The following is a 27917-nucleotide window of genomic DNA, read 5'->3' on the forward strand; positions in this document are numbered from 1 at the left end:
TTCCGGCTGACTATCAATCCCTACAAATAAGTACCACAAAATGAAGTACTCAAGGCGGACTTTTTGTGTGTGGAACGTAGCAAAAGACAGGCCTGCACAAAGTTTTTTATTGTTTTTTTATTAGTCAAAATAACATAACTCTACTGAATTTTCAAGTTTAATATGATTGATATAACCATTGAGGAAAATACCTTTTGATAGAACCTCCTTGATATAAGGTAAACATCAGTCTTTTTCCACACAGTCACCATAAAGACTGATGGAAACTTTGACGAGGGGTTTAAAAGAAAGGGAGAATATGAAAAATAATAATGTCCTCGGAAAAACAAGCGAAAAGACAAACAAAACCGAGCCAGAAGTCATCAAACATCTTCCGTGGTTAATTAGAAAATTAAGGCGCAAAACCAAAATAATGCAATGATACATAACCTCACAAACATTAAAGCCTTCGATTTTCGCGCGTACGTGTACACACAACTCACATGTACAAGTACACAAAAGCTAATTAGCGAGCGCTTAAGAGCAATACCAGCTTTGAACAGCAGGCGTCGCTCTTACACGGTGTTGCTTTTTATTGAAAGTAATCCCGTAGTGCAGAGAGCATGCATTTCCCCTCCACTCATATCATGTCAATCTGAAGTTTTTCGATAGTCAAAAACCACGTTTCTAAACACACTTTTTTCGTTCAACAACTCTGAATAAATAGAAAAAATAGAAGAAGCTGCCCCATCTGCCGCCTATGCGAATCACATCGCCGGAAGCAGGTTCATATCCCTGCGCGATATAATCCATTTTGTTTGGAGGGAGAACCAGAAAAGCAAGACCGTGAAAATTCCCCCAACATTCTCTCCAGCATTCTCAGCCCTTAAGGTAAGCTTTCCTCCAGATTGAAGCGGCAGGACTTTTTGATCGTTGTCGTGTGGTTCTTTTGCTAACTTGTTGGTGAGTTGGACGGTCCATCTTTGCCCGCAGTGCTAGTGTTTTTGAAAGGAAAGAAGAAAAGGTGGGGAGGGGGGTGTTAGTGACAGTGAAGTACGGTGTTGGCAACATTTTTGTGCCTGGCGTTTGCGGTTCCGAGGTGCGGTGAATGATCGGTGTGATATGCAGCTTGGAAAGGGCACGTCGGAAACGATTTTGCTAGTCGTGTTTCATCGCAGTATTCCATTGAATTCGTGTCTGTGCTCTCTAGTCTTTGTGTGAGTCAAAATTTACTCCGGCTGGCCAATCAAGATGTCAGGCACTGGCACAACAACAGTGTTCAGTGGACGGTAGAAGTGGGAGGGTGGTGGTGAAAAAAAGTCACAGCTATTACTTGCATCATATGGTTTTCAAAACAGTGAATTTTGCAGTATTTATCAACACATCAAATGTAAACAATGTATTTTAGTGATGTTAAATTTAGTGACAAATATTTGATGTTGACCAGGCCCAAATGGGTGCCATCAGGCTTTATATCCACTCCATGAAGTCACTGCGTTCAGTCAAAATCAAATCAAGTGTTTTTATGTTTGCGGCACCGCTATAGTCACATACTGCTACAGTATTGGACAAAAATGTGCGCGGTGGTTTTAAGTTCGTGGTGAAACGGTCGCCGTGTAAACCCCGAACATAAAACCACCGGGAACATTTCTGCATTTACAGTACAGCACAGCATGAGGATCTGCACCCTTTTTTCACATACAGCATAATAAGGGTACCTGAAAAACAGGCTTCACAGCCTGAGTGTATTCTCCCTGTATAAATAAAATAAATGAAATGAATCCCATTTTAATTCTATTTAACTTTTAAAAGTCATAAGCAGACAGTTTGACTTTGATCTTTTTCAATAATCCCATTGAAGGCCATACTTAAGATCTAAAAAGAGCCCTTTAAAAAATGGGGCTCCTAGGAAATGTAGGTCCGATCTTGAAAATAATGTTTGTAGCGTGTGTATGAATAGTTTTTCATCAATTTTCAACCTTAATTCTTCTATTGTTTCGACCCAAAAATTGTCATGGAACTTCAGCAATTATCCCATGGGAACCAATGCTTTTAATTGATGAATTTAATGTAATTTGTCAGGGACACTTTAGAATTTTCCTTAGTGCATTATGAGCATCAAGAGTCTTTCATAAAAAAATATTAATACATTACCTACAATGTACCATTCTAACAGTAACTCCAAACATGCTAACTGACAGTTGAGAAGCAAGGCCACATTCAGTTGTCGACATTAATTTTGAAACATTGGATGACAGGTTTCACTCAGTCAATTAAAGCCAATTGAAACGTTTAAACCTTGAAACAATACCTTTGTAACAGTTCTCACATTACACAAAATACTGAAAAATTCATTTTTTTAAAGGATGTGGCTCTTACAGTAGGTGTACAAATATACTGGCACAAATCTGAAAAGTAGGTATACCCAGTGATTTTCATTGCTGTACCCATATATCTATTGACTTCTGGTAAGGTATATTGATAAATGATCAAGTCATTTCAATGCATCCACGATCTATTGTACGTCTGCTATCTCTAACCAACACCTGGGAGCCTTGTGAAAAGGTTCGTAGCAAGCCGGAAAACGATATCTGGCTGGTTGGAAATTAAAGAGGTCGCTTTTGTGATTGGAAATGTGCTGTTACGACTTGGAAGGGAGATTATAAGATTGAGTGATACCATCGTAGGACTGGGTCTTTTCACAAAAATGCGGAAATGGTTTTAAAAACTAGTGACATTCACTGTTAATGCAGACGGAACATGTATAAGAAAATAAGCTCTACTTGGCCAGTTTAATGTGTTTTCAAATTTCATTGCATTCCTGCCCAGATTTCAACCAAAAGTTTGTATAAAATGACCTTCTCTGTTTAACAGTTTTGACTTTCACCAAAATGCCTCTTCGGCTTTGTAAATTGTATTTCGTAGTGGTTAGTACTAAATTACTAATAGTAGTGGTGCAGGTGTTACTCTGATGAACAGTTTTCCATGTATCCTGTACAGTGGTAGAAATCCTTTTTTCAGTGTCCTGCAATATTGCAGAATGACAACATTTTTTGCAATTCGAAAAAATGTTCTGCAAATACTCAAGCCTCCATACTACAACCTTCTTTATTTATTTGTTAATTTATTCTCAACCTATTAATGCCTACTTATGTGTATCATATTTAGCCTTGCAACATTGCTGCTTCTTTATTCTCTCGCAATTTTTACTATTGTCTAGTATAAGTTGAAAAAGGAATAATATACATATAGATCTACATGACACGTGTGTGAATAAATTCAAATGACAAGTGAATTTACGTAATTGAAATTGGAACAGCAAAAGCGCATAAAATTTTAGTCAATATCAATCAGATCAAATATTTTTAAAAATAATTTCTAAAGTATGTGTTAAAAAAATTCAATAACCTGCCTGATAAGGAGCATGGACATAATACCTTGCCTAAACAAAAATGCACAGCCAAAGCTCACGGAAAAAGGAAAAGATCGAAATAGTATTACTCGATGGCATAAAAAAGCCTCACGCAAAACCTTATCCTCTACCATGAGTCTTCAGTTTATGTACAACGCCACTAAATTGAGAACCATCAAATCCCAATAATTATTTTTTCATTCTGCAAAATTGCAGCTTGTTTGATTTTTCTTCTGCAATCTTGAAAACCTTTCTGCAAAGTACAGACTGCAGGTGGGTATTTCGAACACTGCTGTATATGCATAAGTGTTAGTTTTAGTCCATGAAGGTTGTTTGTGTAATTGACAGGGTCTAACACAGCTACAAGGTTGTTGATGTCCGTACATGATGGAGTTAATTGGATCCTATGATTGGTTCATGTTCAAGTACCCAGGATAGTCTTTAGCCCCAGGCAGAGGAAGTTTGACATTTCTCTGCACTCTGCAGACTAGAGTCTCAATAGACTGAAATGTAGGGCATTATGAAAGGTAAAGGTATGTGTGTGTACCTTCTAGTTATCTCCATGAAAAAAGGCTTTTTCATGGAGATACTGTTTTGCTTGCGTTTGGTGTTTGTGTGTATATATGTGTCACCGGACGCTTAAAGTCACCATAACTGTAGAACCTGTACATGGATTGTAATGATTTTTGGTATGTGGGTGGGTGTTAGGAGAAGGAAGGTCAAGGTCGATTTTGGGCCCCCTGGCATGTGTGACTGGAACTGCAATGGCGTATTTGTTAAAATCTTCAATGTAGAAGAACTGAAGAGTGGATCGACAGATCGTCATGTTCTTTGGTACACAGGTAGGTTAGACCAAGTTGTACACACTTAAGTGCAAACTATGCAAATGAGACCGAATTTGCATAAGTAAGGAGGTAAATCGTTTGCATGGGTGTCGTCGGATGCTTAAAGTCAGCATAACTTTAGAACGTGTAGATGGATTGTAATGATATTTGGTATGTGGGTATGCGCTGGGAGGAGAATGGTCAAGGTCGATTTTGGGCCCCCTGGTTTGTGTCCCTGGAACTGCAATGGCCTATTTGTAAAAATGTTCTAAAGGGGTATAACTGAAGAGAGGAACAACAGATTTTCATGTTATTTGGTACGCAGGTAGGTTGGACAGAGATGTACACACTGAAGTGCAAATCATGCAAAGTTAGTGCGTTTGCGTGTGTGTGCGCGTGTGTGGATGTTTGTGTCACCGTGTGTGTATGTATGTGTCACCGGACGCTTAAAATCAGCATAACTGAAGAACGTGTGGATGGATTGAAATGATATTTGGTATGTGGGTAGGTGCTGGGAGGAGAAAGGTCAAGGTCGATTTTGGGCCCCCTGGTATGTGTCACTGGAACTGCAATGGCGTGTTTGTAAATATTTTGCAAGGAGAATAACTGAAGAAAGGAGCGACAGATTTTCATGTTATTTGATATGCAGGTAGGTTGGACAGAGATGTACAAACTGAAGTGCTAATTATGCAAATTCATACTGAATTTGCATAAGTAATGAGGAATATCTACTCTATTGTGGGCTTTGAGGTCGCACCATCTGTTGGTCTCTTATCTAGGTCAGTAGCTATTTATAGCCACTTCTCCCCTTGCCCGACCAGTGTGGGTCATACCATCGAGCGATATAGAATGGGGGGAACTGGTTTGATAAAAAAACAAAGTTTCATGGAGATTTTGGGTCCTAAGACTCTTGTTTTCCATGTGACCATGTCCATATGCTATTTTCATGTATCAGTATTGTATCTGTAGCATGATGCTTACACTGGACTTGTATATACTGTACATGTATGTCGTTATCACTAGACTTAGTCTTGTCTTTGTGAAGCCACGCAAGTTTTACTTGTAAGTTGTTGCAAGAATTTAGATGTATGCTTTTTTTCAAATTCCTTTTACGATTATCATCTCTAGAACATCTTGAAATGTTTGTGGAGTTTCGGTGTAGCCTGGCTGACACAGAAAAAATTATCAAAACTATTGTGGACTAAGATTTTATGTTGATTTTGAGGAAACTCATATTTAAAAAGGTTATATCCAAGAATGAGTTTAGCATGATCTAAGAATTCTAGGGGAGGAATTTCCATCTGAACAGCTGTTGATTGTTAAAGTCACATTTCTAAGATTGCTATATGCTGTGGGGAGGAGAAAACTTGCAGAAATGTATGATATTGATTAAGAAGGATTAGAAATCATTAAAACTACAGGTGGACATTTAAAGTCTGTTGGACTGTTTGTATACAGTCCATTTACATTCATGAAAACGTGTTAAACATATGAGTATACTGTTTAGGGATGTAAAAATCCAATGTCTAAAGTTAGCTGTGCCCTTTATTTTCAGTGCAAGCCAGGATACTACTGTGAGTAGTATATACCGAGCGTGGTGAAAGACCATTGTGAGGAGGAGAAGGAGGGTGACACTTGACTGTGTCCCCTAGGCTCAGATTCCCTAAGAACAATATAGTATGCGGAGTGAGCCCCCCCAACACCCCGGCATGGATCGGGATCCTGGGTATGGCCAGTATGTATTCCACTTCCTTATAATTTTTCGGTGACAACGTAAGGATTTGTTAGCTTCCATAGCAGGCTCTTCAGCAGTTTGGGGGCTGGTTATGTACCTTTCTCTGATTGCTGCTGGTCTCTGATGGTGAAAACAGGAGACCACAGTAGCAGTGAATTGGACAATAGCAATCAGTAGGTAATCAGCATAAAATGGCAATGTTAACATGCTGGCTAAGGAGCCTGCTATACTGAGGTCTATTAATTATGTGTGCTTTTCTCTCTGATTGAACAGGAATTTAGTTAGAGTCAATTTTGAAGTTCGTCAGATCAAAAGTTTAGTTCTTTTTATCTTTGGTTTCATACAATGAATACATTTATACGTTCTTCTTGAAACATGAATAGATGTGCATAAGAAATGAATGGAATGATTGTACATACTCTGTTTTGTCATTGAATATGTAAGAGTAAGGTCCCATGGATTGTTTGGCTTTTGCCCGAATGGTATGGTCTTGTGTATGTAACTACATCATACAAGGCACGTACACAGAACAGAATACACCCATGCATTATCTGCAATTTGCAGCCAAAACAAAATTGCATATTAACAGGTTCAGAGACATGCAGATTAGATTATCCATGGCTGAGTTAGAAACCACCATTTAGTACAATCCCTTGGCCATATCCTGTGTCATAACTCGTAACTTATTCTACAATAAACCCTTTCCATGCTTCTTGTAATATTTGTGTTCTGAAATAAAACAGCCGAATAGCCCTATTATGATGGAACCAAGGAAAAACAAAGACACTACAGTACAGATGGTAATTTGGGTATCACAATAAAGAATAAAGGCTGTTTTGCCTACTTTCCCATTACATGGATTTATTTACAGTGTCCATATTGCTGTTGGTGATAGGTCTGTGGAAGACATGATCACATGCACCATTGCCACATGTTGTGAACTCAGCTGATCGACGTGTCCTGTTGCGAAATATCATCAACATACATACAGCCCACGATATTGTTCACACAGGACTATTGCTACACGGTAGATCAATACATAATTGGTTGTCACAATAAACACAGATTCATAAATACTGAGCTGCTGCTACATCATCCTTGAAAACCGACCCTGAACTGCCTGAAGGACTGTGATGTTACTGTGACTCAGTGTGAGGCCAGATGTTTTTCCCTTGGTTCTCAGACATTGTAAGATAAAATTCACAAAGAGGACCAGATAGAAATAATGGAGTAAGCTAAGAGGAAAACTTGACACAGACTACATTTGCTCCCTGATATCATACTGTGTGAACCAAAATACAGACTTTCCTGTCAGACTGTATTTTCTTGTTGATATTCTTGTAGTATTTGTGTTGATATTCCACTTGGAGAACCAACAAGTTGAATTTGTGTGGCCTGAACAAGGTGTAAGTAAGAAGTTGTCTGATGACAGGGAGATGCTGAAAGTGGACAATTATTTGTGGAGCAAGAACAATGATGGAGCTTTCTGGCCATGTTTATTGTACATTGTGCAAGTGGACTTGCAAGAAGACATAACCAGTAGCATGAACATGAAATGAGATAGGAATACAATGTCCACAAGTTCGTGTTTCAAACTATAGCAGACAGGGCATGTATCCTGTGTATATAACTACATACATCATACAAGACACGTACACAGAACAAAGGCATGGAAATGTTACCAATGCTGTAGGGGAACAGGTGAGGAGTAAGTTGTTTTGCAAGTGCTACCACATGTGATTTTAGTCTCCTTCCTGTTGTATTGGCTAGCCATGATTTAATCCTCTTTGAAATTCTTTCTTATCTCCCAAAGTTAGATTTTCTTTTGAATCCTTTTAGCAGCTAAATGAAATCATACCCTGAGGATGATATATGTCTTACAGACATCTAGCTTCAGGCACAATGTTCACTGACTCCGTAACATGAACTTCAGTATGGACAGCCCTGCTGTGATTTTTTGTGCCATTTCATTCAACAAAATCCTGGCTGTGTTCTGTCTCATCTGTCCCCTGGGACCGCTCCTGCCAGAACTGCTCATTTGTGGCCACAGGGCGCAATTACCCAGGGTGCACCTGATCCCACATCCATACAACAATGGGCAGGGGCAGGTTCCCTAGTCTCCAAGCAGACCTACGGGTTTGCAACCCGTAGGTCTGCTTGGAGACTACAGGTTCCCCACAGCTAATTAGGTCTGCTCGTTAGTCTCCATTTACTTGACAGAACTGCACAGACCGTGGCCTTCTGATTCATGGGAACACTTCTGATACAAAGCACAACACCCCAGCACCCTTATTAGGTTCCCTTGATTGGGCTGTGCCCTAGCTAGAAATAAACAGTGCACACTAATTAGTACAGCTGCTGGGCTGAGGGTTTGTATTAGAGGTGATGGTCTCACAAACTTGGCTGTCTGTTTATAGAGGTACTTTATCATGGTACATGTATATACATATAGATGTCATAACATCTAGTTAACACTGATCAGAGGTTTTTGTTAGGTTTATATTTCTAGTAGTTGATACCACTCTGCTTTATATCTTGGTTCTTAGGCCAGAAAAATCCGTAAAAGGAATACTGTTTATCTTAAAGCGTTCACAATTCTTTTATTTTCACAGTTTTCTTGGCGACATCTCTATGTCAAATTTATGACATGGCCAATATGCGTTTCCAATGCATTACTACTGTTCTACATATATGTAGTTGTTTTAACCACGAATTAAAAACACCGCAACACCCCACAAAAAGTAAAAGAATTTATATGTAAGTGGTATTATAATATGACATATCAACGGTCAACCTGTATCCGTCTTATATCTTCTTCTTTTTTTTTATGACTGGATGCACTGGTTCACCTCGATATTTGTTAGGGTTATATTTATAAAGTACTATTGCGATACGTATACAGCGAATTCTTGACATTGAAGTGTCAGAAAAAAGAACCTTGTTGTATTACTTGTTTGAAATTCAAAAGTTAGCCATAGAATTTCCGATTCAAGCTCTGGAGAGAGGCAGTAAGGTTTTTAATTAGGTTTTGCAGACAGTACTTTATTTTATGTTGTGCATCCAACATTTTTTCTGTGCACCTAAATTTTCAGGTGACTTTCCAAAAGATGAATTTCAAATTGCTTGCGCAGCAGGAGTTAATAGAAATACTGTAGTAACATTTGCTATGGGAAAGCTGGGAGGAAGGTCTTTTATTCATTTTGTACTTAAAGGACCTGCCATGCCAGCTAAGGTTCAAGGTCAGGCTCTTTGCAGCTGATTGCCTGTGAAGACGACCAATTTCATTACCTGTGCCCTTTACTGGTAATGCCAGTTATGTCCTTTTCTTGGAAATATCGATTCCTTCTCTGGATTTATTATACCAGTAGACCAGCCGCACATTCGCTGGTCATATGTTCTAGATGGCAGGAGTGAAAATCATTCCAGCCATGACAAGGCAGTATATGGCACAACATATAACAAGGATAGCAGAGGCATTTGCTAGAACAACAGCTCCTCCTTGCAGGTGCTCACCTTATTGCAGAGTGAAATGTTAAACATGGCAATGTGTAAAAAGGTAGAACTCTGTATGTTTAGGTATGAGCTGTTAGTCATTCTGTGCCAAGCTTGACATTGTCATGGCATTGGACTAGTTCATCATGGATCCAAATCAAGTCAAAGTTGATATATAAACTGATGATTACATTTTTAGTCCATATTCTTCACATTTATCTGTTTGCTACTTCAAACTTTGCCAGATGTCATATACATAATAAATGTTATGATATGACCACTCCCACATATTTCAGTTATCGTATTAATAACATCAGCAGATATAATTAATGTTTGCAGGCATTAAGTAGAGGGGCACTCTAGTATAAGACAATTTTGTTGCCTCTGACATTGTGATGACTTCTGACCAGATATTCAAATAGGAAAGGGTATGGGAAGAGTCCGACCAATCCGAACAGCTGTTATATCCACTGCATAATTTATTTGTGTTCCCATCTCTGGTTGGTCATGTCATTTTGTATTGTCTGACCTTGACAAAACAAGATGATTTTAGAAGCTGAATTGAAAGGATCATGATGAAATGCCCTGAGAACGATAAGGAAAATTCAAACCCTAACAGAAAATAGGAATGCCTGGTGTTATGGGTGCAGTATATGCAAGATTTTACATCACAAGTACTAATAACGTTACATTTAATTGAAAAAGAACTGGGGACTGTACATATTAACCAAGAATATTGGTTCTTCACATCTTTTGGAACTGCCTTGTTTTTGTATGCCTTGTGTTATCCTCTGAACCTAATGTACAGAGTTGAGCTTCCTATAATTATAGTATCATTAATTATCATCATTTTAATTTGATATTTGCTGTTGAAAGCGAAAGAACCAAGTAATGAAATTGCGGAGGCTTCAGCATGATTTCATATGCAGTTGGCACCTGACCGAGACGATGTTATTCATGCAGCCCTCTCCTGGGGGAATTCATCCACAGACATCATCCTCATGAAAGTTAAACAGCACTAGGCTGGAACAAGGGATTTCTTTGGTTCTCGGTACTGTTATAGAAAATCATAGGGGTTGTAATATGTAATATTTGATAAGAAGATTTGGAATGAATAGGAGGTAAAAATGTAGAAAATTGATGTTTTGTATGGTCAAAAAACTCAGGCTGAGTATCATGATTGATCGCAATTTAAGTCATGTACAGGTATGTAGCATTCTACTTAAGCTTACATTGTACATTGCCAGAGATTCAATTCATACAAAGTATTTCAAGCCATGGAAGCAAAGGAAATTCACACTTCTTCTTCAATGCTGCACTTAACAAGGATGCTGCTCTGTACCTGAAGATGACTTGTCCGCGTCATCAGTATTTAGTTTGCGTTCGTTTCTTTCAATTTTGCTTGATTTTGAAGTGATAGATGAATGATCATTTCTGGGTCTCAAATTTCAACAGAACATGGCCATGAAAGGATTTTTCAATGTTGTTTTCTTATATATTAAAAGGCAGATTGATCCAGGAAGGCTCCAGTAGAAGGGCAGGGGCAGAATAGATTAACCTTATCCTTGCTGAGATAGCCTTTGTGATCAACATCTGTAACCATTAAGGGGTTAGACAGCAGGAAAAAGGTTAAGCAATTGAGCAATATTGCAATTTAGTTTGATAGTCTCATCATCGATAACATTTTAGTATGTCTTGAAAAGCAATAGGTAATACAGTTCTGTGATATAATTTATGGACCTGGTAATTACTGTGTAGGAATGCTCTTATAAAAGGAAACGCACTGCCCATCCCAGAACCCACATTCTGGAGTTACTTAGTACATAAACATGTGAATTTCTAAGCTTCACCAAATCTTAAGAATTTAATATATATTCAGTGTTAGTCAGTGAAACTAAACATTTTGGTTGTAAGATCTACTGTAGTTTTACCGAAATGTAATAGATTTTTTTAATGAGCTAATGGGACAGCAAATTATTTGCCAATAATATCTTATAAGTACCTTGATGAAAAAGTTGGAGCAAAAAATTATGCTTGTAACTACATGTACATATATGGCTGTGTGAGATATAATACATGTATGACCAGCTGCAACAAGTGAATCCTGCATGGATATCTATTATCCTTTTCGAACACCGTAATATTAGCCGATCTATGTTATAATGTCAGCCGCCAGATAAGGTCATCCACACAATGGCAGATTCAATTCCTCTGCAGCTGTTCTATCGACCCCAGGTGGACAAGGGAGGAAATATGGCCTACCTTGTGCGAAATCTTGTTCCGTGGTGCGCCAGCAAACGCTCGGTCCTGCGTGGTCATCTCAGCCATTTTATCCTGCATTATGAAATCACCCTGGGGAAGGCGTTGCATGCAAGCTGCGAGCTCGGAGGATCTGATTGATTTCCCACAAAGTCATTATGCTAAAGGGACAGCCGTGCCAGTCCAGCTCCTGCCAGAAATTTAGGTCGTCCAGCGAAAATTCTGACGAGGGCCAAATTAAAACTTGGTCCTGATATCATTAACATTCACATCATAATGATGCGGCCGAAGGATCTGTTGTTCCTTCATTGTGAAGAATGCAGATGTTTACTGACTTGATTTTGTTATAATCAGTTCTGAGGAATTTTAGCCTGACTTATTATCGAAAAGGCAGTTACTGATAAAGAAAATTTGACGACTGTTGAAAGAGGATATTTATCTGTACCGTTACATGTGTACTAGTGTACTACAAGTGTTGTAGCTAGATAGTGATGTCATTGTAGGAATGCGCACCACACGAAATAATCAGTTGTCCACTGGTATTATTGGCCTGTCCATCACCCCGGGGTAATAAATGAGCGCTCCCGTACAAAGCTAGATTTGTGAAGATTCAGGGTGGTTGGTTGGAGGGCCAGCCCCTCCCCTCCGAGGCCCTGCATGGGTAATGTGATTGTATTAGAGCCTTCCATCCGCATGTATAAAATATCACGGAAAGCAAGATGGCAGCTGACCCATTCTTCTCCTCTCCCTTCTCCCCCTTCTACAGACGGCACACTCCCTTCTACTCACAGCCAGACATCAGGATATACGAGTTGAACAAGAGGCTTCAACAGAGGACAGAGGTAACGCTCATCTCTTATCTGTACTGTACATCCTTAGAACAGTACAGGTGACAGTACTTTCTCTCAGATGAAATCTACATTTGTATACGACTACCAGCCTACGTGTACAATACCAGTCGGTACTGCACGGCCTAATATTGTTAAAAAGAACTGAAAGCATAGTCCTACAGACCTACATTGTACTCTACTGTACGCGAAAACATTAAGTGTTGCCTATCATATGTGATACAGATTGCTTGTACGTGTACAGTAACAGTGTATGATGCATATGTACACATATGTTTACCCCTGGAGGTTGTGTTAGTCCCCCGTGTGCGCCGTTTGACCCCGGCCCGCGTATCGCCCACGAAGTCCGGCCCGGTGTGCGTGATTCCTGTTATTTATGCGGGGGTAGAATTGACCATGGTGTACACACTGATTGTTACATGGTGGGTAAAGGGGCGAGTCCAGATGAGTTATGAGAAGAGCGTGACAGGACAGGTTGGCATGGTGACAGGTATCAGACCAGCGATAGGACACACTTCTGGTGTGAGGTAATGTTTCCATCCAGGTTACATCAGTTCTCTGTCCAACCAAAATTTCAGGTTAAGTTAAAAGCCCTGCAAAAAAGGTAATGTTCTTTTTAAAGGAATTTCTTAAAGCATCATGCCTTTTCTATTGGCTGATTTGAATTTTGAATGAATTGTTTACTATTTTATAGATTTGATAGGATAATTTTTTTCAGTTGAAAGATCAATATGCACTTTTTCTCTACCTATTTTTGTACATACATGTTTTATGTAGATTATACTGATACATACAAAATCTCGTAAAAATCTAATCCATGTATTTCTTGGAATATATGAATTAGTTACATTGTAGGAGCAGATTTTTGTATGACACAAACTATGTAAATTAGAAGGAAGTTTGTAAGTTAAAGGAGGCAGTTGAAATTCTATGGACACCTTAGCAATGTACAGATGCTAAATCAGCAAATGTATGCATTTTCAACAAAAGCTACATAGATATTGGAGTAATATTTATTCAAACCTCAGATGATTTTAATTTCATCATGAGATACACACCCATGCTAGTTTGGGATGTCACATTTACCGCAACATTCATCAAATTTTTGAAAGCCATGATATATTTCAACGTAGTTTTGTAAATTTCTACCTCTCTTGCAAACCCCAGGTCAAGTGTTTGTAGCACATTACTAAATCATCTCAAAAATGTGTAAGTACTTGTAATGATAACAGTTTGCACTTTGAAACACCATTACTGTTTCCCCAATCTCACCTTGGCATTCTGCCATTACCTGTTTGAAAAGTCACAGATGTCAGATTCAGTTTTGATTTGGTAATCAGTAAATGTGAGATGTGAGCTCCAGCACCATGCTCACAAATTGGTAAGACCCTCATATATTGCTTAAGCTAAAGTAGACTCTTGTTGGAGGAAAGTGATGTTCAAAGGAAAGTGTACGCTGAGAAATACGTATGTTGGACAATGTTGTACGAGCAATTGACGATGATGACAATGTTGTCTCTTCACATCATTGGAAGAATGGTAAAATACATTTACTGTACTCCCATTCTATTTATTGCCGTAAAATGATTTGATTCTCTCATACCTAGTCAAAGTAGGACTAACTTGATGAAATTGCAGTATGCCTGTAGCACTGGTAGTGATTTGTAATGTTCATACGATACTCGCATGTCAGATTGTGACACTACGGTTGGGATTGGATCTTACTGGTACTACCGGGCACTAGTATATTGAATAAAACCAACTGTTGCTTTCCAGGCTACATACAGGTACATGGTAAAATGAACTGTGAATCAATAAATCTCTTCACAAATTTCAATCTTCTCTCCATCAGACTGACTCATATGGAACACAGAACCAAAGTCCAAAAGTTTGTCAAGACAATTTACATGTTATCATGTGTATATGTGTATATGTTCATTCTGTGCAATCATTGTGATGAAATAGTGCACCATGGCTTTGTGACAGCACCAATGTGATATCTTGTTTCTCATTCCCTTTCAGGAGAATCTCAGAGAGGTGGGTGGAATATTTTATGTTATGAGCAAATAAATAGAGTAGAAGAGATCTGTTTCAGTGTGTTGTTCTATATATAACCCTTAGTTTTCAGTGGCATTTGCACCTTGTTATGTGGTGAACTCGAATTTCAGTATATGGATAGAGGATTAGATAGGCCTCTGTAGGTTGTACATTTATAGACTGGCTCAAGTAGACAGAGGCTATTCAAGGTGATCCAAAATCTACTCGTTCGTTGAATGTTTTATATCGACAAAGTGCACATTTCTTGTGTTAAAAGTATTATAAGCAATATCACTGTCAGTAAATGATTTTCTTGCTTGAACTGAAGTTTTCTCTCTGATTCTTTTTTGGATGCAATGTTCCCTTGTCATAATGGCTGCAAATTATACTTTACCCTAAAGTACATGTATATGTACCTGTATGGAAGTAAAATATGTATACTAAGTCTATTTCCCCATACAGACACAATTTTACCTAGAAAGAAAGCTGCTTTGATGTGGCTTGCAGTATGAGTAGAAGTCTTCTTCGTAGCAGATAAAACAGACAGTTGACTTATTTCTGCCCAAGAAAGCCATTTGGCTATGGGCCATCAAGTCTGTGGGATCGATATTTCTGCAACCTCTGTGACACACACAAGCTAACATGTAGGGGAAGGGTCATTCTTATCTTTATCTGGTGCAAGGATGAAGCAGGAAAGGGATTATCCATTTTCATCGTAAGAGGGGGCTTTTCCCTTCCAAAAGTCTTTTATTATCAATTTATCAAACTTTAATCTAAAGGAAATGCAACTTTTGGTGCTTAAAAAAAGAATGCCTTTTCTTGTCTTCTGACTTTTATTTGATAGATAGGTAAGATTTTATTCCAGGCAATTTTCAAGCTACTGTTTGTGCACTTAGGACCTTGAACTGCTTCAAGCCGTGCAGAGTGTGGTAGTAATGATGATGTATGTTTGTTCATCAACAGGACAGTGACAACTTGTGGTGGGACGCTTTCGCAACAGAATTCTTTGAGGATGATGCAACATTAACATTGTCCTTCTGTTTGGAGGATGGACCAAAGAGATACAGTAAGTTATGTCAGACAGTATGCTTACATGTTCATGTTCTGTTTTCTAGTACTGTTGACAGGCAACCCATTTTTGGTCTCAGAATAAGTGAAGCAAAGATTTGCAATATCCGACATGTACTTTATACTACATATGGTTGATTTTATTAAAGGTATCCATTTTTTTTTTACTTCGTCCATATTTTGTTATTCATACGTTGAGATGAATCTAATGTAAGCTGACTTTTCTTCTATAAGTAATTATTTTACTGATTGGTGCAGAGATATCACAACTAGAGAAACAAAGGTAGATGTAAAAGCAACAGAGAATGGAGAGGTATAGATTGCTTGGGGTGTAACTGCTCTTACGACTGCACATCGAGCAAGATTATCATATGGAGACTGCACCCCTAAGCCTCTTTGCACTCGAGTGCTTCTGCACTGCTTGACCCTCGATCCATTTGGATGAACAAATTTTCAAGGTCAAAGCTTTGGTGTCATGTCACGTCATATATTAGCATGAACGTTCATCTATATATATATATATGTTGGTAAATAACATTGTTGAAAAGTTGAACTAGTTTCCAACACAAAGAGATCACATGTCCATAGTGCATTGGGGTCAGTTATCATGATGAAGACTAGAGGTCTGGAGTCTGGACAGAAATTCTGCTCGTTGTGTTGGAAACTATTCCAAAATGACGTCATACGTTAGTGTGGTGTTGCAAAAGCCAAGGTTACAAAGAGGCTTACGAAATCACTGTTACGGCAAACATGCACAGGCACAATATAGCATGTCTTGGATGTCCTGTAAGGGGTGTTGTTTGGGACATATTTTGGGGGGAATTCATGTTTACCACAGTCTCATGTTCCTAAGGGTGGATGTAAAGATGGTATTGGTCACTATTCGGATTGGATATGCTCAATTGGTTTGTTTGTAGAAGGCCAATCCAAGTTGAGATTTCTCCATCCCAGAACATGGTGGATGAGTCCTTTAGACACCCCAAGGTTATATGAACCCTGTGGTTGCATGCGAGACATTCTATATGTTAACCTGTGCCTGTTTGTCCATGCCTAGTCGCCCCCAGTAGCCCCCCATTCCTTCAGGGGTGGCACTTTGAGGACGAGGGAGGCATAAAGCAGTACAGTAAGTTGGGTATTACTTATATTACATGAAAAATTGACAGATTTCATTGGCATTCAAATTTTTTTAAAACATAAGTAAAGGTTTACCACCGTGGCATCTGGTAAGGTTCAGAGTGAACATGGTAAGTTCTAGAAGTGGTTTGAAACAAATTGCAGGTAGCCAAACCCCTCTGCAAAAAAACGTGGTGCATTTGGTTTAATTGTCAAGCTCTTTCTTTCCTAGGGCAAGTATTGTAACAAATTATATCTGTAAATAGAAATTTGCTTCTAATAGAAGTTCTATTGACAAGTTCTTGAATGCTTAAGCTGGGTAAGAAATAAACTCATGCAAACTGCAATTTGCAGATAGAGATGAATGTATGAGGTAAGGTAATGTAGAAATGTGCTGTAGTTCAAGACTGAATGCTGTGTTATGAATCTCTTTACTGAAACTGCAGCATGCTTGTGCTGGTGTCTTATAACTTTGTTCAAAAGATAGTGCCACTTTGAAAAACATTGTCCTTTTATTTATTTTCAGGCATAGAAGACAGTCTTTTGACAGAATTAAAAGATAAAAATGTCCATGGTGCAGGGCTGATAGCTTTCTTTCCACCCAGAGCACATAATCTCAATACTCCATGGCCCATCACTTCAGAAAATCTTTGTGACCTTGAGTGTGCAGCTCCAGAATTCGTTGTTCCTTACTTTAAATTCTGCATGCATAACACAAGTAGCTCCTGTGGGAGACCCTAAAGAGAGATTAGATTTATCAGTTTGTGTAAGCAGAGAAGTACACTTTGTCTTTAAGTAATTCTTGTAAGTGAAAATCGGATTAATCTATACTTAATTATATATTGCCAAGCCATTGGTAATGCCATATCAGCATGGTCACAATTTACGATCCATGTTTGTCGAACATGTTGGTCATAATATCCTTTATGAAACGGTTCCAGTATGTGTATGTGTGTGTATCAAAGTTTTGGAGTGGATTGTTTTTAGCAGTTTCATTTAGATCATATATCCTCATTGCTTTTTGGTCATGCACATGAAGATCAAGACATCGAGCATGTAATTTTTTTTCCGTTACATGAAAAATTGTAAATCACCATTGAATTGTAAGTCATCAATATATTTCAGCTGAAATTTGATAAAAGTCGATACACAATTCACACAAATGTAATTGCTATACTTAAGTAGATCTTAATTTTCAAGGTTTGGGAGGGACAAGCTTCATACTCGTTATCAGAAGAGAGATCTAATCCCGCCAAATGCTTCCCCAGATTGCTGTGATTTGTACCCCTGCTAGGCTAACACAGAAGTGCTGGCAAAGATGAATGGACATCATTCCCCTTGTACATGTAGTAATAGCCATAACACAGAATGATAGAAAGGGGGGATCCTGATAATGGTCTTTTGTTGGAAAATAATGGAGCTGCATGAACAAATACATGCACTACAACACCAATATATGGGAACTGGACTGATAACAGGTTATAACACTGCACCTAGACTATGATGGGGGGGGGGGGGGCAAAGGTTTCTAATTTTGATGCCCACAAATTTTGTTTTTAACTGCAAATGGTAGACAGGTTATGGTTACATGCTTGTATTTCATGCTGTAAAAGGGGAACTAAATGTAAATGTGTTCCTTTGAACCTGAAATCCCACAGGTTTTAGGTAGGTTATCACTTTTAATTTCTCACAGGGTATGAGACTGATCATTGAGGTTCAAACTTCCATCCTTCAACAGTTTCAGTTGCATGACGTCATTTGTCTTTGTTATGGAATCCTACTGTACACGTAAGCCAAAATATGCAGTCATTCATAACTATAGTCTGTGCAAAGAAGCAGCATTTACTAGTATCTGTTTTTCAACTTCAAATGATAAGAGTACCGTATTCTCTTATGCCCGATCATGGTATTTCATAATTGCTCACTCATTTGTTCAGCTTTTGGAATTGATTTCTCTATTATTTTAGGTTTTCATGTACCTGTTTTTAATGTCTCTGATTTTTGAAGAGTCAATTCATTTTCACAAGTTTTTTGTTTTTTGGTAGTAGATCCAATATTTTTTAAATCATTTTTAAAGATGCTGGTTGTGAACCTTGCTAGTATACATGTAGAAGAAAGTTGAATATTCCCAAGCAGCACTTTAGTATTCCAAACTGTGAAGGGGCCAGAATTTTGTATTTTTCCTGGGTGTTTTTAAGTGGCAGGCAGCGGCAGCCCCAGGGGAATGAATCAATCTGTGCTGTATGCATGTTGCATGAAGCTCCCTGGTAGATATTGACCATTGCCATCAGCAGATGGGACTAGAATACTAATGAGGCTGCTTCAAGTCTGTTCTCTGTTTCATGGGAACGTTGGGCAGAGACCTTTTGTCTTGTCCTCCGTATTTTGAAACGTAAGGCTGAGACTTTTGTCTACGTCTTCCATATTTTGGTAATCTTTGTGAAATTAGAAATTCAGGGATATTTTATCTCCAGGATGGGATAGCGCTGTCCTAGGGATATTTTATCTTCAAGTGAAATAGCATTGTCCAAGGACATAATGTGCATATGCAGCACTACGGGCAATCAACCTGGCTGGGGAATTGTTTCTATTTATCAATAATCATTGGCAAAGTCAACTGTCAACAATAGACACCTTTAAACCCTGGACCAGCAAGAGTTTTCTTGTGGTTATGGGGTTAGCAAAAGGAAGAATGAAGGGGCTGTCTGTGCCAGTCTTTTTCTACCGCCTCTTGCATGTAGAAAATGAAGTGCCTTGTAACAGAATTAGCCAGGAAATCTAGCTCTATGTCATGCTACATGTAGAGAATCAGCTGGTGCTTTATCACACATTTTGTGCCATTTCAGACGACTCCTGATAAAACAATAGCTGTCTCTTATAGAAACACCTCCCTTGATAAAGATTTTTATCAGCCCTCACTTAGTGAGAGCGGCAGAAGGTCACAAAACAACATGACAAATTGATATAAGATACACAGACACAGTGCTGTTTTGTAGAGAAAGGGAACATGGGGTGAACAATGTCAAAGTCATTACCTATATCCCTCTACCCCTACTGGTGTATTACAATATGAATCTCAAAGATTGTTTATTTCCCTCGTGTTCTGCAGCAATCGGTAGGACGCTGATCCCGCGGTACTTCAGAACGATATTCGAGGGGGGCGTGACGGACCTGTACTTCACCTTGAAGCACCCGAAAGAGTCTTTCCACAACACCTTCATCACCTTGGACTGTGAGAACACCACCATGACCACTCACCATGGCAAACCCACCTTTACAAAGGTACACTTATTCAAGTGTCATCAGAAGTCCTTGTGTACTCAACTAATGATATAAACTAGCTCTGCCTACCAACTCTAAGTATCACACTTACATATCACCAATTGTACATGGTGTGCATATGGTTTAAGTGTCATTGTCAATGTCATTTTTCTGAGAGCTAAGTAAGTAGACTCTGATCAATTGCTATGTACATTGAAGTATTTTAAACCTTGGATTATTTCTCATGGAATGAAAGCATGTGATACTGACACACCATAATCTTCTGAGACCAGAGGGTACCTTCACCAACAAATCTTGGCACAAAAAAGGTGTACAATGTACATGTTACAGTTTGCATTTGAAATAATCTGAACATGGTCACTTAACCCAGTAATAGAGCAGGATAAGCAGTTCTTTTTGGGAGGATTGATTTTGCCATTACAAAGTGGTTGACACAACATAAAACATTGGTCCTTGGAAAACCATCATGTTCATACCATATCGTCACTTGTCTGTATCCTAAGCACATTGATCTATTACATGTATGTACATGATCAGTGTTAATACCAGTGGCTCACCTGTTGTCTCCCCTGCCTGGGTACCTGCACAGGTGTGTACAGATGGAAGGCTGATGTTGGAGTTCACCTACGACGACCTGATGAGAATTAAGAACTGGCACTTTGCCATCAGACAGCACACAGAGATGATCCCCCGCAGTGTTATAGCCATGCACGTCAGTACCATCTCCTTTCTTACACACACATGCCATTTATTAGTGTCTTCACAATATCTAACAAAGGAGGAATGACTCAAAATTTAGAGGATGTTGCTCTGTAGGAAGATATGTCTGGAATATTTTATTAAATGTCAACATAATAGCTTAAAACGTCTGAAGTGAGAACTGTTAGGAAAATTTAAGGACCTACCTTGCATGTCTTGAGGTGCTAAAAGATATCTTTATTGTATTTCCATGCATTTCTTTTGAGACATATAGTATATTCCAAGGAATTCAGCCCTGGCAGAAATGATTACAACAGAGATTTGTTTCTGTTTCCGGTTAGTTTTGAATTTGTACATGTAATATTAGAGACTATTTTTTTTGTATTGTCTGTTCCATCTTTAGGACCCTGCCATGTTGGAACAGCTGTCCAAGAACATCACACGACAGGGTCTCACCAGCTTCACACTCAACTATCTCAGGGTATGCCGCCAGTACAGTCATCATCATATCCACGTTAGACCTAATCATGTTTAAGTATCAACTTAGGCTTAGCAACTGCATGCATCATTTTTGTTGCTATGAATTATATCTTTCCAAATTCATACTCTGTTGTTAACATGTAGGTTCTGTTGAAGTTCATTTATATGCAAATGTCGTTCAAACTTGAATGTCTGGTTCACATTGATTTAGCCATGTCAAGTACAAGTTTTAACATTATGAGAATGTTACCTTTTTCAGTATAAGAATACTAGTAAGCTGTTGTGAAATCTGTTACTTCCAACAGTTATTATGATAGGATATTGGAGTTTTCTTTATACACATCTAGTAAATCTCACCTGCTAACGTTTCAGTGTCTCTCAGACACCTTCCTCAGAGCTTCTGACCGGAGAGCTGCTTCACAATCCCTAACGTAGCTATGATACAGAGTATGTCCTGTTCCCTGAAAGTCTGGTGTGTTGTTTTCAGCTTTGTGTGATCCTGGAGCCGATGCAGGAGCTGATGTCCCGGCACAAGGCGTACGGGCTGAACCCGCGGGACTGTCTCAAGACAACCCTGTTCCAGAAGTGGCAGCGCATGGTCGCTCCGCCAGGTAAGTTTCTGCACTTAACCTTACTCCAAAGGGCTGTTTCTTCTAGAAAAGGCATTAATTGTATCTTTGTAGCTGAATTGCTGGGCTCTGTGGACTACAACTATATGACTGGTTAATTTTATTTTTTGGCAATGACCTTTTTGTTATCTTCTTGTAACCAAGTGATATGTGATGTCTTGCATGCAAATTGATTGATTGAAAGAAACAGTTTATTTGAACTTTCAAAACTTAACATTTCTTGCTTGTTGTTGTACAACATACATGGTGGTGCCATCATATTTCCCATCATTGAATTTCATAGTCATTGACGTCTAATGTTACATCAACATTACAGTATTACGCAATCTGATGGTTCTTGATATATGATTCTGCTACCTTTTGATAAGAATGAACTCTACACCACAGCAAACACAGAACGTCCTCCCAGCAAACGGAGAAAGCGGAAGGCGTCTCAGAGCGGCCAGGGCAGTGGCAACAGCAGTAACAACCAGTCAGGGGGAGGGGGATCCAAGAAGAAGTTCCCTACAGCAGGGGTAGGTCCTTCTGTAGTTTCATGTCTTTTTTCCTTTTTAATGTAGAATTAATGGCAAAATCAGTCAGAAAAGCAGAATTTAAGAAAAAGATTTGTTCCCTACCAACAGTAGCAGTAGTAGTGGAATGTATTGTTCCGGCATAAGATCCAGTGGGAATGACATACCCTTACGGCCTTAGTAATACACCCACCTACCTATATTGGATTGATAAACCTTACAACTAAGCGCCATTAGTGCAAGAAGTACAGTGTAGAATACAATAAAGATTTCTACAAGTCTTAGAATGTAGCACAAGTTTGGGAGTCATTCGTTACTTGTATTACGTAGTTAGTCGTTTCTTTGATGGTGGTTGGTTAGTTAAGTACCTGGGTGTCTGTATTTTTTGGTCATGTTCCTGTGGAACAAAAATGAAACTTGTATCCTCACTCTAAAGAACTACAAAAGTCTACAAATTTTTATATGCACCATAAAGTAACACATATTACAAGTCATAATCATTGAATCGTGATGCAACAAGAAGCGCTACTTTGTATGCCAGCTTTGGAGTAATATTCTCAGACATACACGTACATGTGTGTTCCCACTATAGATTGAAGGCACTTGTTATCAGTACTAGAATCGATTCCTATCAGTTCATGGATGGCAAATTTTCCATAGAATGCCTTTCTCGACAAATGAGCCTGCATGTGGTAAACGGTAGCTTTGACTGATCTTCAACTGAATGACTGAGTTCTTGAAAAGAAGGTCACTACAGTATAGAATGCGCAAATTATGGCAATGTTTGATAAGTTATGTGCCTTACATAGCACATGGATGTAAACATACTTCATCTGTGTTGTTTGCTCATCGTCATTCTACTGTTTCCTGTCCATCATGACAATACCTGTCTGCAATTTACATGTCAATCACCAGGTGTCTCTTCTGTACCATAACTGAACCCTTCAAGAGCCCTCAATGCCATGAGATTTGCCACAGCCTAAAGCATTCATGTGCAAAGCTGTAGATGTAAACAGCAGCAGGACATGGAGGCAAAGTTGTTTCAAGGGATTGGGTCAGTGTAACAGTGGAGAGTAGCACTTTTTTTTAAATACAGGAAGTCGTTATGTTGTAGGATTTTTTTAATATTGTACTTTTTTATTGAATTCACCCGTTTTACCAATTTTTGTGTCACCTGAATAAACTCAATAGAACATGAATCAAAAACCAGATGAAATTGCAGGACACGGAAATACATGTATGCATTCATAGCCTGTAAAACTCAACTGCAATATTCAGATTTTTGGGTCCCACTTACATTATGTTCCCAATAGGTTTCCAGTAGTGCTGATGTGTGTATTCATGATTGTGTTTCTATTTCATTGTAGCGCAAGCGATCTGCAGAAAGCGACCTGGTCCTTCCTTTGGACGAGGTACGCATGCAAATTCACTCTTGATGTATCTTCTTTTCTCGTAACACTCCTTTGTAACATTTCTTTTCCGGATCCTCTAAAACTTTGTAGTCTTGCTCCATGCCATTGTTCTGTGTGTATTAGTACAACTCACCACTACTCAATTAACAGTACAGTCACTGTCCTTTCTCAGTTTCTCACTCAGTTTGTTGTTATTGGTATGAATGTCGCCACTGGTCGTGACCCAATCCCTGTCAATAAAGTAACGTTGTCTACTTGTCCCACACAACTGTCAACATGTCATTGTGGACATTTTTGTGAAATTCTCCTCAAGTCATATGTTCATTTTTTAGACATTTCCAAATCTTGTCACTCTATAGAAGGCTGAACTAGGCAGATTAATGAAAACTTTGGCAACAAAGTTAGATGTTTCTCGATGAATGTATAAACAATTCCAACAGTTTCTCACATCAGTAGGAATATAAGGTTCAGGATCTGAAGCCTGGCAAAGACTTTGCTCCCCAATATTAATAACTAAATATCAAACCTGTCTTTGATACAGTTCCTAAGAAACCATCACCGTATGATATCTGATTGTTCAAAGTGAAGGCCGGGTAGCTATTGGCTAATTTTGAAGTGACTGACAAGCCTATCTGTTTGTTCTTCAGTTTGGCGAGTCACATGATCTCTGATCACCCAATCAGAATTCACCATAGCTGCCAACTTTAGGGTAGGAATCTTTTTTCTACTTTGGCAACAAACTTTAATCTTTCCCACAATGCACCATATGACTTTTAAGAGAAAAAAGGCAGCTTGTCACATTTCAAAGCAAGCGGTGGGCATGGCTTCACCCGGTGATGTTCTGCTTGATGATCTAAAGATGCTTGATAGATCTCATTTTCACAATTTCTGTCAAACACTTGAGTCAGGCTTTATTAACAAAATCAAGTATGAAGAGAGTTTTCACCTGAAAACAGGGAATTTTAAAAGCTCTATCCTCTGCTGTCTACTGCATGCTGTCTCCACTGAGTCCTTTGATGAATGAATTAAACTTGTATTATTCTGTGGCTAATTTTTGTGTTTTGGGCTGAGTATTATTCAATGGATATTTTTGGGTCAGAACCTAGTTTACCAGTCAATGCCTATTTACCAATAAAATCCCTTCTCTCTTAGAAAATATAATTTTTACTTAGTAAGCACATATGAGAATCTATACTGTATATATAAAAGTGCTTTTGTAAAGAATCTACCCCATATAGGGTAGATTAATACTAGAAAACCCATTGACTCTTTGTCTTACAGTTTGAAGCATGGGTAGTGCCAAGTCCTAGCATACATTTTAAATGTATGCTAGGACTTGTTTTGTATCTCCTATCATGTGTCAAGTCAGTGGGTATTACATGCACCAGACAAACATACTCATTCAATACAAAAATTACACAACCCAAAAAACCCATTCTAAGTCCATACATTGAATACTCATCAATCTTTTTACATCTAGGTACAGTAGATACATCTTCATCTTCAATTTGGGACTGTACTCTGAGCTACATGTAGAACATGGAATCAGGGATCCAGAAGTGACATCTGTCTTGTCAGGAGAAATTGATGGATAACTTTGTTCCCTGTGTACTATCTTAAAATTACCTCTTAAAACTCTGGCAGGCTATGTTCTTGTTTCATCTATGAAACCCCAAGGTTTCCCTAGCATCTTCTAAAAATGGTAGGTGAAGTGGGACTCAGTTGGAGTTGGGCTAAATGTGTCCAACCAACTTGTCCACATAGTTTTAGATTTTAGAAAATCCAGAAATTTCTTTTCTTGTAAGGTCCAGTTCTAAATGAGTTTCATTGCAACTAATCAGACTTCTCATAACGCGAAATACCAAGACATACTTAAGAAAACAAGAGTATAATAACACATATTGCAACTGTTTCCTTTTTTTTTTAGTGCAGGATAGCAGGGTCCACCCACCAACATTTTCAATGCGTATATTACAAATAGGACAGAGTCTTTCTCAGTCAACTCAAAGTGCTGATTCAAAAAATGATTTTTTTCCCCCAAGAAAGTTTAGCTGTTATTGAATTATGCAGACAAGGGACCTACATGTAGAGATGTGGCTGATGCTGTACTTAACTACCGACTTACTGTTAGAACCTTTGTAGTATAAGATCATCAGTATCTATCAGCCTGATGTAATATATGTATTATAAAACACTGTTCTAACCCACTACCCGCCGCTGCCCTTTCCTGCAGGACGTGATGGTAGTGGGAGAACCTTCGCTGATGGGGGGAGAGTTTGGGGACGAGGACGAGCGACTCATCACCAGGCTGGAGAACACACAGTTCGACGCAGCTAACGGTATCGACGGGGACGACGAGTTTGGGGGATCCCCCGCCGTCAACAACAGCTCATGGGGAAACCCACCGACATCCAACCAGGGGAAGGACCCCAGCCAGAGTCACCAGGAGGACCCCGCCCACCAACCAGCCCACCAGGACTAGTCCACTGTACAGTAGGGGTGGCGCGGTAGGTGGGAGGGATTCTCTTTGTCCTCAAGTGAACTGCTTAGTCTAACTGTCTTGGAATAACATAGATGTTGATCTGACCCTACCCGGTTCACATGGTGCATTCTCCAACTGTCCGTCTTTAACCAATGTCTTGTATTGTGACAGAGGAGCACCTTTGAGGGAAGGTAGCTAGAGTGTTCTTCCAAGACTGTTATGCTTTGTCCTCCTCCTTGTACATCCAAACCTCTCCTCTATCTGCAAAGGTAGGGGATCTCCCAGTCTAACATCATTGAGACCATCAGTATGGTAATGTAGGATAGATCACCATAGGTTTCCATGGTAACTCAGACATTACCATGGAGACCATCACTATGGTTACATAGGGTAGGGTGTTCAGTGCATTCCAGTTGACTACCACTAAACAGCAATTACAGAATATCTTTGTCACAAACAGTACAGTTATACCCCAGCAGCCTTTTTAATGACAACTTCTCTTTTGAAATAAAAATGTGGTGTTTGCCTCCACATTTTCAGTTTTGTTCATCTGAGATAAAGTTGTTTAAGTTATACTAGCATTTAAGAAACACGGATGATAATTTCAATATATTTATGAATATATCATTTTTATTAATCAGTAGCTTGACTCTTGAATATGTGTTTTTTTTATAGTCAATATTCATGAAAATGATGGTATGTGGCATATTTACTTTATATGTAATTTCTTACTGATTTTTTTGTGGAAATGTCCAATGTAAAATGCAGTGACAGGACCATTTGAATCACAAATCTAGCTACAGTCAAACCTATCTATAGCGGTCACTCAAGGGACTGGCCAAAACTGGCCGCTAAGGACAGGTGGCCGCTATGGAGAAAATGTTGATTAATGATGACCACGAGTGACACATATTTTCAGTACCCACTGAGATACATTTATTCACCGTACAGTACACATGTAAACATTGCATAGGTAAGTCACATTTTAGAAAGTCGATTGTTGTTGCCACCTAGTTAGTTAAGAACAAAATACATGTTGCTCAGTTGCCACTTACTGTTCGTTTTCGACCGTTTTGAAACATAAAATCGTGGCGATAGTTTTCCTTAGTCTTGTTGTTTCACTTGCCGCCTGTCATTATCAGCTTCTACCATTATGCTAATAGGGTACTCAGAAGAAGATCGATCTTTTGATGGCTTTATTCTTTTCAGAAAATTGCAATAGCCCAAATTTTACATCATATCAATGTTATTAATATTCTTGGAAAGCTTTTGGTAAAGTAATTATCCTCAGTGATACTTTGCAGCAAAATAAATTTAGCGCATTATACCTCCGAAACAGTGGTGTCTACCGTTGACCTTTGTGCTGCCAACCTCCTTGGTGCTGCTGACTATCAGCGCCATTTTGAAAATTGCGCGAAACACGTTTTGACTTTGAGCACCGGGGAAAACGGATATTGGGCCGGCATTCAAACATTTCCCGAACTTACTGCATCAGCTACATGTGCGAGTTGTATTTTCCAAAAAGCTGCCGTAATATTTGTCCAGTCGAAATGCACAGAAATGGTCAATTTTGCTACGATGTACAAACGCAAGCCATGTGAAGAAAATTATACTGACTTCGCGTCAAACCATGGGTTTTCTAACAAAGATAAAA

The 27917-nt window shown here is 38.8% G+C and overlaps 1 protein-coding gene across 6 annotated transcripts; it reads left to right on the forward strand.

The window, feature by feature from the left end:
- Positions 1-734: 734 nt before the first annotated feature.
- On the forward strand, positions 735-26903 carry LOC136430758 (LIM domain-binding protein 2-like). 6 transcript variants are annotated; one of them, XM_066421648.1, is made up of 14 exons: positions 735-870; positions 5771-5950; positions 12468-12543; positions 14572-14586; positions 15550-15652; positions 16709-16777; positions 19877-20049; positions 20639-20761; positions 21152-21229; positions 21716-21839; positions 22245-22372; positions 23737-23781; positions 24429-24490; positions 26015-26129. In XM_066421648.1, exons 2-13 carry the CDS (start codon positions 5895-5897, stop codon positions 24450-24452), a joined length of 1014 nt encoding a protein of 337 aa, XP_066277745.1. In that variant the 5' UTR covers positions 735-870; positions 5771-5894; the 3' UTR covers positions 24453-24490; positions 26015-26129. The 6 variants fall into 6 exon arrangements, with proteins under 6 accessions (XP_066277745.1, XP_066277741.1, XP_066277742.1 ...); XM_066421644.1 differs by lacking the exon at positions 24429-24490 and having other exon boundaries at positions 26015-26903; XM_066421645.1 differs by lacking the exon at positions 24429-24490 and having other exon boundaries at positions 5771-5941; positions 26015-26903.
- The last annotated feature ends 1014 nt before the right edge of the window (positions 26904-27917 follow it).

This window comes from Branchiostoma lanceolatum, chromosome 3, assembly GCF_035083965.1.
Source record: "Branchiostoma lanceolatum isolate klBraLanc5 chromosome 3, klBraLanc5.hap2, whole genome shotgun sequence".
Lineage (NCBI taxonomy): Eukaryota > Metazoa > Chordata > Leptocardii > Amphioxiformes > Branchiostomatidae > Branchiostoma > Branchiostoma lanceolatum.

Excerpts from the sequence above, each read along its gene's own strand:
- LOC136430758 (XM_066421644.1), top strand. The coding sequence starts at position 5,895 with ATGCGGAGTGAGCCCCCCCAACACCCCGGCATGGATCGGGATCCTGGG. Across the intron at positions 5,951-12,467 it reads CGGGATCCTGGGTATGGCCA|ACGGCACACTCCCTTCTACT; the intron begins GTATGTATTCCA and ends CCCCTTCTACAG. Across the intron at positions 22,373-23,736 it reads AGAAGTTCCCTACAGCAGGG|CGCAAGCGATCTGCAGAAAG; the intron begins GTAGGTCCTTCT and ends ATTTCATTGTAG.